General features: G+C 50.7%; 1 protein-coding gene across 1 annotated transcript in view; it reads right to left on the bottom strand.

Annotated features, from left to right (window-relative positions):
* The window catches only part of myo15b (myosin XVB), a 709,406-nt gene that overhangs the window by 278,711 nt on the left and 417,706 nt on the right, over positions 1–12,989 (bottom strand). The window contains exon 35 of the mRNA XM_038776546.1: positions 8,798–8,827. Within this exon, the coding sequence (XP_038632474.1) occupies positions 8,798–8,827 (30 nt within the window). The remainder of the gene's footprint in view (positions 1–8,797; positions 8,828–12,989) is intronic.

Genomic DNA, 12,989 nt, shown 5'->3' with positions numbered 1-12,989 from the left:
CAACTTCCCACCACTGTCCTTGACTGGCCCTACTCTTACCCTAGTCATTCTTTTATTCCTGACATACCTATAGAAAGCTTTTGTGTTTTCCTTGATCCTACCTGCCAAAGACTTCTCATGTCCCCTCCTTGCTCGCCTTAGCTCTCTCTTTAGATCCTTCCTCGCTTCCCTGTAACTATCAAGCGCCCCAACTGAAACTTCACGCTTCATCTTCACATAGGCCTCCTTTTTCCTCTTAACAAGAGATTCCACTTCTTTGCTAAACCACGGTTCCCTCGCTCGACCCCTTCCTCCCTGCCTGACTGGTACGTACTTATCAAGAACACGCAATAGCTGTTCCTTGAACAAGCTCCACATATCCAGTGTGCCCAACCCTTGCAGCCTACTTCTCCAACCTACACATCCTAAGTCATGTCTAATGGCATCATAATTGCCCTTCCCCCAGCTATAACTCTTGCCCTGCGGGGTATACTTATCCCTTTCCATCACTAATGTAAAGGTCACCGAATTGTGGTCACTGTCTCCAAAGTGTTCACCTACCTCCAGATCTAACACCGGCCTGGTTCATTACCCAAAACCAAATCCAATGTGGCCTCACCTATTGTTGGCCTGTCAACATATTGTGTCAGGAAACCCTCCTGCACACATTGTACATAGTTGAAACAAAAAATATTGTGTATTTCACACAATATTTAAAACTCTGGAAGGATTGCTGCAATGTGAAAATCCAAGAGATCCAACCCTCCTGCATACATTGTACAAAGAACGACCCATCTAATGTACTCGAACTATATCTTTTCCAGTCAATATTTGGAAATTTAAAGTCTCCCATAACAACTACCCTGTTACTTTCGCTCTTTTCCAGAATCATCTTCGCCATCCTTTCCTCTACATCTCTAGAACTATTAGGTGGCCTATAGAAAACTCCCAGCAGGGTGGCCTCTCCTTTCCTGTTTCTAACCTCAGCCCATACTACCTCGGAAGAAGAGTCCCCATCTTGCATCCTTTCTGCCACCGTAATACTGTCCTTGACTAGCAGCGCCACACCTCCCCCTCTTTTGCCCCCTTCTCTGACCTTACTAAAACACCTGAACCCCGGAACCTGCAACAACCATTCCTGTCCCTGCTCTATCCATGTCTCTGAAATGGCCACAACATCGAAGTCCCAGGTACCAACCCATGCTGCCAGTTCCCCTACCTTATTTCGTATACTCCTGGCATTGAAGTAGACACACTTCAAACCACCTACCTGAACACTGGCACCCTCCTGCGAAGTCAAATCTGTGCTCCTGACCTCTATACTCTCAATCTCCCGTACCCCAAAACTACAATCCAGGATCCCATGCCCCTGCTGAATTAGTTTAAACCCCCCAAAGAGCACTAACAAATCTCCCCCCCAGGATATTGGTGCCCCTCAGGTTGAGATGTAGACCATCCTGTCTATAGAGGTCCCACCTTCCCCAGAAAGAGCCCCAGTTATCCAGAAATCTGAATCCCTCCCGCCTGCACCATCCCTGTAGCCACGTGTTTAATTGCTCTCTCTCCCTATTCCTCATCTCACTATCACGTGGCACGGGCAACAACCCAGATGAATGCACCAAACTCACAAAGTTCAGCCAACCTTTGGAGCCTTGTCAGAAAGTCCATTACTGACTTCCCCGGAATCCACACAACCATGTTAAACTGATACCATTGCATTATCACGGGTGTTTTTGTGTCGAAATAATCCACCACTAACTATACGGGTTCATCGGAGCACTTAGGAGTCCAGGAATTGCCGGGTAAGTGAGGCGCTTGATTATGCTGAAGGTGGGGGTCCTGCAGGCAGTCAGGAGGATTGCCTTCCGTTGGTCCTCTCCACTAATGCCATTCACCTGGAAGAAATGTCGCATTTGCTCGGCATATTAGGCCCAATCCTCCACGCATCCGTAAAAAGGCCTTTCATTTCCCGAATAGCGGCATTTTCATAGAATCATAGAATAACTCCAGAGCCGAAGGAGGCCATTTGGCCCATCGAGTCTGCACTGACCCTCTGAAGAGCACCCCAACCAGGCTCATTCCCCTGCCTCATCTCTGATACCCCATGACACCATGGGGCAACATGGCATGACCAATCCACCTAACCTGCACATCTTTGGACTGAGGGAGGAAACCTGAGCACCCGGAGGAAGCACATGTAGATATGGTGAAACTTTGCGCAACTCAAGAAGACACAGCCGGAGTGAGGCACATCCAGAGTGGGAAGTTGGAACTTGGTAATTTGGTGCAGTGAGGTAATCAGGAAAGGTAAGTGGTAAGTCACATTCTGCTGTTTTTCAGATAAAAGTGCAGTGTGTAGATTAGTTTCTGATTGGCTGAAGCTGCCCCCACCCTAATTGCTGAGAGGCAGTTAGGTCAGTCACCTGAGGCCTGTTTAGGGGCACAAAGGTGCACATTGTATTCCTCTCTTTGAAGCTAGGTAGTGTGAGTCACCCTGGTTAGCTGAGGTATGTATAAAAGACAGACAGAAAGCGCACTCGAGGAGACACAGCCGGAGTGAGGCACATCCAGAGTGGGAAGTTGGAACTTGGTAATTTGGTGGAGTGAGGTCATTTGGAGCAGAGTGGGAGAAGGTGCTTTTTCTCTACTGTTTTGCTCTCTCTCTTTCTTCTGGCCTGTAACTTTTAAGCTGCAGGGAGAGAACCAGGGAGCATCTGAGACCCTGGGTGAGTTCTCCCAGTGAGCCAGAGAAGAAACAGCCAGAGTGAGGCACAACCAAGAGTGAGTTTGGGAATTTGAAGCTAGGTGGGGAGGAGGTGCTTTTAACCTTGGTAAGTGACTGGGAAGTAGTTTTTCTTTTCACTGTCTAATTTATTTTTTTTCTTTTGTTTTTTTGAAATTGTAGTTGTATAAGTTTACCTAAGGTTTAAGACATGGCAGGAGATCCCAGACCCGTGTCATGCTCCTCGTGTGCGATCTGGGAGCTCAGGGACACGTCCACTGTCCCTGGCTCCTTCACGTGCAATAAGTGTGTTCAGTTGCAGCTCCTGTTAGACCGCTTGACGGCTCTGGAGCTGCGGATGGACTCACTTTGGAGCATCCGCGATGCTGAGGACGTCGTGGATAGCACGTTTAGCGAGTTGGTCACACCGCAGGTGAAAGTTACTGAGGGAGAAAGAAAATGGGTGACCAAAAGACAGAGAAAGAGTAGGAAGGCAGTGCAGGTGTCCCCTGCAGTCATCTCCCTGCAAAACAGATATACCGCTTTGGATACTGTTGAGGGAGATGGCTCACCAGGGGAAGGCAGCAGCAGCAAGGTTCATGGCACCGTGGCTGGCTCTGCTGCGCAGCAGGGCAGGAAGAAGAATGGCAGGGCTATAGTGATAGGGGACTCAATCATAAGGGGAATAGACAGGCGGTTCTGCGGATGCAATCGAGACTCCAGGATGGTATGTTGCCTCCCTGGTGCAAGGGTCAAGGATGTCTTGGAGCGGCTGCAGGACATTCTGGGGGGTGAGGGTGAACAGCCAGCTGTCGCGGTGCACATAGGCACCAACGATATAGGTAAAAAATGGGATGAGGTCCTACAAGCTGAATTCAAGGAGTTATGAGTTAAACCAAAACGTAGGACGTCAAAGGTAGTAATCTCAGGATTGCTACCAGTGCCACGAGCGAGTCAGAGTAGGAATGTCAGGTTAGATAGGATGAATGGGTGGCTTGAGAGATAGTGCAAGAGGGAGGGATTCAAATTCCTGGGGCATTGGAACCGGTTCTGGGGGAGGTAGGACCAGTACAAACCGGACGATCTGCACCTGGGCAGGGCTGGAACTGATGGTCTGGGGGGGGGGGTTTGCTCGAGCTGTTGGGGAGGGTTTAAACTAATGTGGCAGGGGGATGGGAACCGATGCAGGAAGTTGGAAGGTAGTAAAACAGGGACAGAAGCAAAAGGAAGTAAGGGGGAAAGTATAAGGCAGAGAAGCCAGAGTCGAAAATCTAAAAGGGCGACAATACAAGGTACAGTGACTGAGGGGAGCTCAGTGAATAGGCCTGAAAGGAATAGAACTGGAAGTAAAAACATTAATGGTAAGCGACGCGGCATGAAGATATGGGTTCAACGACAAGGAAAATTAGGAGAAACGTTAACAGGAAATATAACTTAGGAGGGGTTACTGATCGAGATGTTAAGATTCAAAACAGAGGTAAAAAAGCCAACATAAGTGCACTTTACCTAAATGCTCGTAGTATTAGGAATAAAGTAAATGAGTTGATGGCGCAAATCATCGTGAATGACTATGATTTAGTGGCCATTACTGAAACATGGTTAAAGGATGGTCACGACTGGGAGTTAAATATCCAAGGGTATCAAACTATTCGGAAGGACAGAGTGGTGTAGCTCTGTTATTAAAGGATGACATCCGGGCAATAGTAAGGGATGACATTGGTGCTATGGAGGATAAGGTTGAATCCATTTGGGTGGAAATCAGGAATAGTAAGGCAAAAAAGTCACTGATAGGAGTAGTCTATAGGCCACCAAATAGTAACATTATGGTGGGGCAGGCAATAAACAAAGAAATAACTGATGCATGTAGAAATGGTACAGCAGGTATCATGGGGGATTTTAATCTACATGTCGATTGGTTTAACCAGGTCGGTCAAGGCAGCCTTGAGGAGGAGTTTATAGAATGTATCCGTGATAGTTTCCTGGAACATTATGTAATGGAACCTACGAGGGAACAAGCGGTCCTAGATCTTGTCCTGTGTAATGAGACAGGATTGATTAATGATCTCATAGTTAGGGATCCTCTCGGAAGGAGCAATCACAAAATGGTGGAATTTAAAATACAGATGGAGGGTGAGAAGGTAAAATCAAATACTAGTGTTTTGTGCTTAAACAAAGGAGATTACAATGGGATGAGAGAAGAACTAGCTAAGGTAGACTGGGAGCAAAGACTTTATGGTGGAACAGTTGATGAACATTGGAGAACCTTCCAAACAATTTTCCACAGTGCTCAGCAAAGGTTTATACCAACGAAAAGGAAGGACGGTAGAAAGAGGGAAAATAGACCGTGGATATCTAAGGAAATAAGGGAGAGTATCAAATTTAAGGAAAAAGCATACAAAGTGGCAAAGATTGGTGGGACACGAGAGGACTGGGAAATCTTTAGGGGGCAACAGAAAGTTACTAAAAAAGCTATAAAGAAGAGTAAGATAGATTATGAGAGTAAACTTGCTCAGAATATCAAAACAGATAGTAAAATTTTCTACAAATATATAAAACAAAAAAGAGTGGCTAAGGTAAATATTGGTCCTTTAGAGGATGAGAAGGGAGTTTTAATAATGGGAGATGAGGAAATGGCTGAGGAACTGAACAGGTTTTTTGTGTCGGTCTTCAAAGTGGAAGACACAAATAACATGCCAGTGACTGATAGAAATGAGGCTATGACAGGTGAGGACCTTGAGAGGATTGTTATCACTAAAGCGGTAGTGATGGGCAAGCTAATGGGGCTAAAGGTAGACAAGTCTCCTGGTCCTGATGGAATGCATCCCAGAGTGATAAAAGAGATGACTAGGGAAATTGCAGATGCACTAGTGATAATTTACCAAAATTCACTAGACTCTGGGGTGGTCCAGGTGGATTGGAAATTAGCAAATGTGAAACCACTGTTTAAAAAAGGAGGTAGGCAGAGAGGGGGTAATTATAGGCCAGTGAGCTTAACTTCGGTAGTAGGGAAGATGCTGGAATCAATCATCAAGGACGAAATTGCGAGGCATCTGGATAGAAATTGTCCCATTGGGCAGACGCAGCATGGGTTCATAAAGGGCTGGTCGTGCCTAACTAATTTAGTGGAATTTTTTGAGGACATTACCAGTGCAGTAGATAAAGGGGAGTCAATGGATGTGGTATATCTGGATTTCCAGAAAGCCTTTGACAAGGTGCCACACAAAAGGTTGCTGCATAAGATAAAGATGCGTGGCATTAAGGGTAAAGTAGTAGCATGGATAGAGGATTGGTTAATTAATAGAAAGCAAAGAGTGGGGATTAATGGGTGTTTCTCTGGTTGGCAATCAGTAGCTAGTGGTGTCCCTCAGGGATCAGTGTTGGGCCCACAATTGTTCACAATTTACATAGATGATTTGGAGTTGGGGACCAAGGGCAATGTGTCCAAGTTTGCAGATGACACTAAGATGAGTGGTAAAGCAAAAAGTGCAGAGGATACTGGAAGTCTGCAGAGGGATTTGGATAGGTTCTGGCAGATGGAATACAATGTTGACAAATGTGAGGTTATCCATTTTGGTAGGAATAACAGCCAAAAGGATTATTATTTAAATGATAAAATATTAAAGCATGCTGCTGTGCAAAGAGACCTGGGTGTGCTAGTGCATGAAAAAGCTGGTTTACAGGTGCAACAGGTAATTAAGAAGGCGAATGGAATTTTGTGCTTCATTGCTAGAGGAATGGAGTTTAAGACTAGGGAGGTTATGCTGCAATTGTATAAGGTGTTAGTGAGGCCACACCTGGTGTTCAGTTTTACTTGAGAAAGGATGTACTGGCAGTGGAGGGTGTGCAGAGGAGATTCACTAGGTTAATCCCAGAGCTGAAGGGGTTGGATTATGAGGAGAGGTTGAGTAGACTGGGACTGTACTCGTTGGAATTTAGAAGGATGAGGGGGGATCTTATAGAAACATATAAAATTATGAAGGGAATAGATAGGATAGATGCGGGCAGGTTGTTTCCACTGGCGGGTGAAAGCAGAACTAGGGGGCATAGCCTCAAAATAAGGAGAAGTAGATTTAGGACTGAGTTTAGGAGGAACTTCTTCACCCAAAGGGTTGTGAATCTATGGAATTCCTTGCCTAGTGAAGCAGTTGAGGCTCCTTCATTAAATGTTTTTAAGATAAAGATAGATAATTTTTTGAAGAATAAAGGAATTGAATGGTGGAGCAGGCTCGAAGGGCCAGATGGCCTACTCCTGCTCCTAGTTCTTATGGTGCACACTCCACATAGTCACTCAAGGCTGGAATTGAACCCGGGTCCCTGGCTCTTTGAGGCAGCAGTGCTAACCACTCTGCCACCGTGCTGCCCTTTTCAAAACTTCCTAGATCTTGTTCTTGCAGGGCAATATTCCAGTGTGGCTGGGACTTCCAGAATCTTTTCACCTCGTTGCCTGTCTGAAGGCCAAGGAGGCCCTTCCATGTGATTAACACAAGTTTATTATAGTTCTAGAAAATGGCTGCTATAGCGGCATGCACACAATAAGTTCCGTCGGGGGAAACAAATAGATCCTGTATTTGAGTATTGGATCACTGTCTATAATGTGTGCAATGTGTTTGCAGTGGATTTTACCAAACTGGGCGGCAGGGGTGGGACGGAGGTGAGTGTGAAGTGGGGGTGGGAGGGAGGTGAGTCTGAGGTGGGGGTGGGAGGGAGGTGAGTGTGGGGTGGGTGTGGGAGGGAGGTGAGTGTGAAGTGGGGGTGGGACCGAGGTGAGTCTGAGGTGGGGGTGGGAGGGAGGTGAGTCTGAGGTGGGAGTGGGAGGGAGGTGAGTGTGAAGTGGGGATGGGGGGGAGGTGAGTCTGAGGTGGGGGTGGGAGGGAGGTGAGTATGGGGTGGGTGTGGCAGAGAGGTGAGTGTGAGGTGGGTTGGGAGGGAGGTGAGTCTGAGGTGGGGTTGGGCAGGAGGTGAGTGTGAGGTGGGGGTGGGAGGGAGGTGAGTCTGAGGTGGGGGTGGGAGGGAGGTGAGTGTGGGGTGGGTGTGGGAGAGTTGTGAGTGTGGGGTGGGTGTGGGAGAGAGGTGAGTGTGAGGTGGGTTGGGAGGGAAGTGAGTGTGAGGTGGGGTGGGAGGGAGGTGAGTGTGAGGTGGGGGTGGGAGGGAGGTGAGTGTGGGGTGGGTGTGGCAGAGAGGTGAGTGTGAGGTGGGTTGGGCGGGTGGTGAGTCTGAGGTGGGGATGGGAGGGAGGTGAGTGTGGGGTGGGTGTGGGAGAGAGGTGAGTGTGAGGTGGGTTGGGAGGGAGGTGAGTGTGAGGTGGGTTGGGAGGGAGGTGAGTGTGAGGTGGGTTTGGGAGGGAGATGAGTGCAGGGTGAGGGTTGGGAGGTTGGTGACTGTGAGGTGGGGTTGGGAGAGAGGTGAGTGTGAGGTGGGGTTGGGAGGGAGGTGAGTGCGAGGTGAGGGTGGGAGGGAGGTGAGTGTGAGGTGGGTGTGGGAGAGAGGTGAGTGTGAGGTGGGTATGGGAGGGAGGTGAGTGCAGGGTGAGGGTTGGGAGGGAGGTGAGGGTGGGAGGGAGGTGAGCGTGAGGTGGGGGTGGGAAGGAGGTGAGTGTGAGGTGGGTATGGGAGGGAGGTGAGTGTGAGGTGGGTGTGGGAGAGAGGTGAGTGTGAGGTGGGTCTGGGAGGGAGGTGAGTGTGAGGTGAGGGTGGGAGGGAGGTGAATGTGAGGTGGGTATGGGAGGGAGGTGAGTGTGAGGTGGGTGTGGGAGGGAGGTGAGTGTGAGGTGGGTGTGGGAGAGAGGTGAGTGTGAGGTGAGGGTGGGAGGGAGGTGAGTGTGAGGTGGGTTTGGGAGGGAGGTGAGTCTGAGGTGAGGGTGGGAGGGAGGTGAGTGTGAGGTGGGTATGGGAGAGAGGTGAGTGTGAGGTGGGTATGGGAGGGAGGTGAGTCTGAGGTGAGGGTGGGAGGAGGTGAGTGTGAGGTGAGGGTGGGAGGGAGGTGAGTCTGAGGTGAGGGTGGGAGGGAGGTCAGTGTGAGGTGAGGGTGGGAGGGAGGTGAGTCTGAGGTGAGTGTGGGAAGGAGGTGAGTGAACAGAATGTCAGACACTGAACGTACCCATCACGTAGTTGGGGACCATCGGCATGCCTGTGTACAAAACATAACAACAAATACATCAACCAGAGAGCAACAGGTGCAGGATTTAAACACAGCTCACTCTTCACATCCACACTCACCACCATCCCACCCTCACCTCACACTTACCTCCCATCCACTCTGACCTCACACTCACTTCCCTCCCATGCTCACCTCCCAACCACCTCTACCTCACTCACCTCCTTCCCACCCCCACCTCACACTTCTTCCCACCCCCACCTCACACTCACCTCCCTCCCATCCCAAACTCAGACTCAATTCCCCCCACCCCCACCTCCCACTTCTTCCCACCCCCACCTCACACTCTCCTCTCTTCACCCCACCTCACTCACCTCCCTCCTACCCCACCTCACACTCTCCTCTCATCACCCCCACCTCACACTCACCTACCCCACCTCACACTCTCCTCTCATCACCCCCACCTCACACTCACCTCCACCCCATCTCATACTCACCTCCCATGCATTGCCCACCCACCACCGCACCTCACACTCACCTCCTTCACATTTTTCACCTCACACTCACTCCCTCCTATCCCCCACGTAACACTCACCTCTCTCCCACCCACACCTCACACTCACCTCCCTCCCATCTCCATCTCACACTCAAATCTTTTCAACCCCCACCTCACACTCACCTCCCTCCCATCTCCATCTCACACTCAAATCTTTTCAACCCCCACTTCACGCTCACCACCATTCCACTCCTACTTCACACTCCGTTCTGCCCCACCTCACTCACCACCCTCCCACCCCCAGCTCACACACACCTCCCTCCCACCACCAACTCACACTCACCTCCCACCTTCCCTCACCTCACTCACCTCCCATCTACCCCCACCTCACGCTCACCTACCTCACACCTCCCTCTCACCCCACCTCACACTCACCTGCCATACACCCCCACCTCACACTCACCTCACATCAACACCCCACCGACACTCACCTCTCATTCACCCCACCTCACACTCACCTCCCTCCCACCTCCACCTCACACTCAAATCTTTTCCAGCCCCACCTCTCACTCACCTCCCATCCACATCCCAGCTCACACTCACCTCCCATCCACCCACACCTCACTCACCTCCCTCCCATCCCCACTCCCACCTCACACTCACCTCCTTTCCTCTCAAACTCACCTGTCATACACCCCCACCTCACACTCACTCTCACCACCCAACCCCCACCTCACACTCACCTCCCACACCGCACCTCACTCACCTCCCACCCATCACCATCTCACCAGCACTACCGACCAACCAACCCACCTCACACTGAACTCCTTCCGATTCCCCACCTAACACTCACCTCTCATCCATCCCCTCACACTCACTTCCCATCCACCCCCTCACACTCACATCCCTCCCACCACGCACCTCACACTCACCTCCCTCCCAATTCCCACCACACTCACATCCCTCCCAGCTCACTCACCTCGTTTCCATTCCCCACCTCACACTCACCTCTCATCCAGCCCCTCACACTCACTTCCCATCCACACCAATTCACTCACATCCCACCCTTTCCCCACCTCACACTCAACTTCCTCCTACCCCTTACCTTACACTCATCTCCCTCGCACCCCTACTTCACACTCACCTCCCTTCCACCACCACCTCAAACTACCCACCCTCCCATCCCACCTCACACTCACCTCCCTCAGACCCCCCTCCCAGTGACCTCCCTCACACCCACCCCTCAGTGACGTCCCTCCCACCTGACATTCCACCTTCTTCTCGCCCCCACCCCACACTCACCTACCATCCACCCCATCTCAAACACCTCCCTCCCAACAACACCTCACACTCACCTCCCTCCCACTACACCTAACACTAATCTCCCACTTACGCCCTTCCTCACACTCACATCCCTCCTACCCTGCCACCTAATACTCACCTCCTTTCCACCCCCACCTCACACTCCATTTCACCCCGCCTCACACTCACCACCTCCCTCACATCCCCACCTCACACTGACCTACCTCCCACCTCCACCTCACACTCACCACCCCCACCTCACCTCCCATCCACCCCACCTCACACCTCCCTCCCACCCCAACTCACACTCACCTCCTTCCCACGCCCACCTCACACTCACCTCCCTCCCACCCCACCTCATACTCACCTCCCACCCACCCCCACCTCACATGCACTACCCACATACCAACCCACCTCGTACTCACTTCCTCCCCATTCCCCACCTCACAGTCTCCTCTCATCCACCCCTTCACACTCACTTCCCATCCACTCTCACCTAACACTCATGTCCCACTCTTTCCCCACTTCACACTCACCTCCCTCCTATCCCCTACCCCTCCACCCCGCACCTCACATTCACGTCCCTTCCACCCCCACCTCAAACTACCCTCCCTTCCACCCCTACTTCACACTCTCCTCCTTCCCATTCCCCAACTCACACTCACCTCTCATTCACCCCCTCACACTCACTTTCCATTCACACTCACCTCCCACCCTTTCCCCACCTCACACTGACCTCCCTCCCACCCTACCTCACACTCATCTCCCTTCCACCTCACCTCAAACTACCCTCCCTCCCACCCCACCAAACACTCACTTCCCTCCCACCCTCCACCACACACTCACCTCCCTCCAGCCCCCACCTCACACTTATCTACTTCCCACCTCTACCTCACACTCATCTCCTTCTCACCCTCACCTCACATTTACCTTCCCACCCCCCCCCCCCCACCCCCCACCTCACACTCACGTCCCTCCCACCCACCAGCTAGCTTGTAATGCAGAACAATGCCAGCAGCGCGGGATCAATTCCTGTACCAGCCTCCCCGAACAGGCACCAGAATGTGGCAACTCGGGGCTTTTCACAGTAACTTCATTGAAGCCTCCTTCTGACAATAAGCGATTATCATTACTGAAGTTTTGGGCAGTGTAGACTTGCAAAGCTAACATATGCCACCAACACTGATGAAGGTTTAACTCTATTTTATTGACTACTAATAGACATACGAGAACTGTGGGTTTAAACACTGTTTTAAACACTGAAACTCCCGGCTTTCCTCTCGCTGTTTTAAACACTGAAACTCCCGGCTCTCCTCTCACTGTTTTAAACACTGAATCTCCCGACTCTCCTCTCGCTGTTTTAAACTGGAAACTCCCGGCTCTCCTCTCGCTGATTTAAACTGGAAACTCCCGGCTCTCCTCTCGCTGTTTTAAACACTGAAACTCCCGGCTCTCCTCTCGTTGTTTTAAACACTGAAACTCCCGGCTTTCCTCTCGCTGTTTTAAACACTGAAACTCCCGGCTCTCCTCTCGCTGTTTTAAACACTGAAACTCCCGGCACTCCTCTCGCTGTTTTAAACACTGAAACTCCCGGCTCCCCTCTCCCTGTTTTAAACACTGAAACTCCCGGCTCTCTTCTCACTGTTTTAAACTGGAAACTCCCGGCTCTCCTCTCGCTGTTTTAAACACTGAAACTCCCGGCTTTCCTCTCGCTGTTTGAAACACTGAAACTCCCGGCTCTCCTCTCGCTGTTTTAAACACTGAAACTCCCGGCTCTCCTCTCGGTGTTTTAAACACTGAAACTCCCGGCTCTCCTCTCGCTGTTTTAAACACTGAATCTCCCGGCTCTCTTCTCGCTGTTTTAAACACTGAAACTCCCGCCTTTCCTCTCACTGTTTTAAACTGGAAACTCCCGGCTTACCTCTCGCTGTTTTAAACACTGAAACTCCCGGCTGACCTCTCGCTGTTTTAAACACTGAAACTCCCGGCTCTCCTCTCGCTGTTTTAAACACTGAAACTCCCGGCTTTCCTCTCGCTGTTTTAAACACTGAAACTCCCGACTCTCCTCTCGCTGTTTTAAACACTGAAACTCCCGGCTCTCCTCTCGCTGTTTTAAGCACTGAAACTCCCGGCTCTCCTCTCGCTGTTTTAAACTGGAAACACCCGGCTCTCCTCTCGCTGTTTTAAACACTGAAACTCCCGGCTCTCCTCTCGCTGTTTTAAACACTGAAACACCCAGCTCTCCTCTCACTGTTTTAAACACTGAAACTCCCGGCTCTCCTCTCTCTGTTTTAAACACTGATACTCCCGGCTCTCCTCTCGCTGTTTTAAACACTGAAACTCCCGGCTCTCCTCTCGCTGTTTTAAGCACTGAAACTCCCGGCTCTCCTCTTGCTG

The sequence above is a fragment of the Scyliorhinus canicula genome, chromosome 18 (assembly GCF_902713615.1).
Source record: "Scyliorhinus canicula chromosome 18, sScyCan1.1, whole genome shotgun sequence".
In the NCBI taxonomy this organism is placed as follows: domain Eukaryota; kingdom Metazoa; phylum Chordata; class Chondrichthyes; order Carcharhiniformes; family Scyliorhinidae; genus Scyliorhinus; species Scyliorhinus canicula.
The sequence above is the reverse complement of the archived record's forward strand: the minus strand, read 5'-3'. Positions and strand labels throughout refer to the sequence as shown.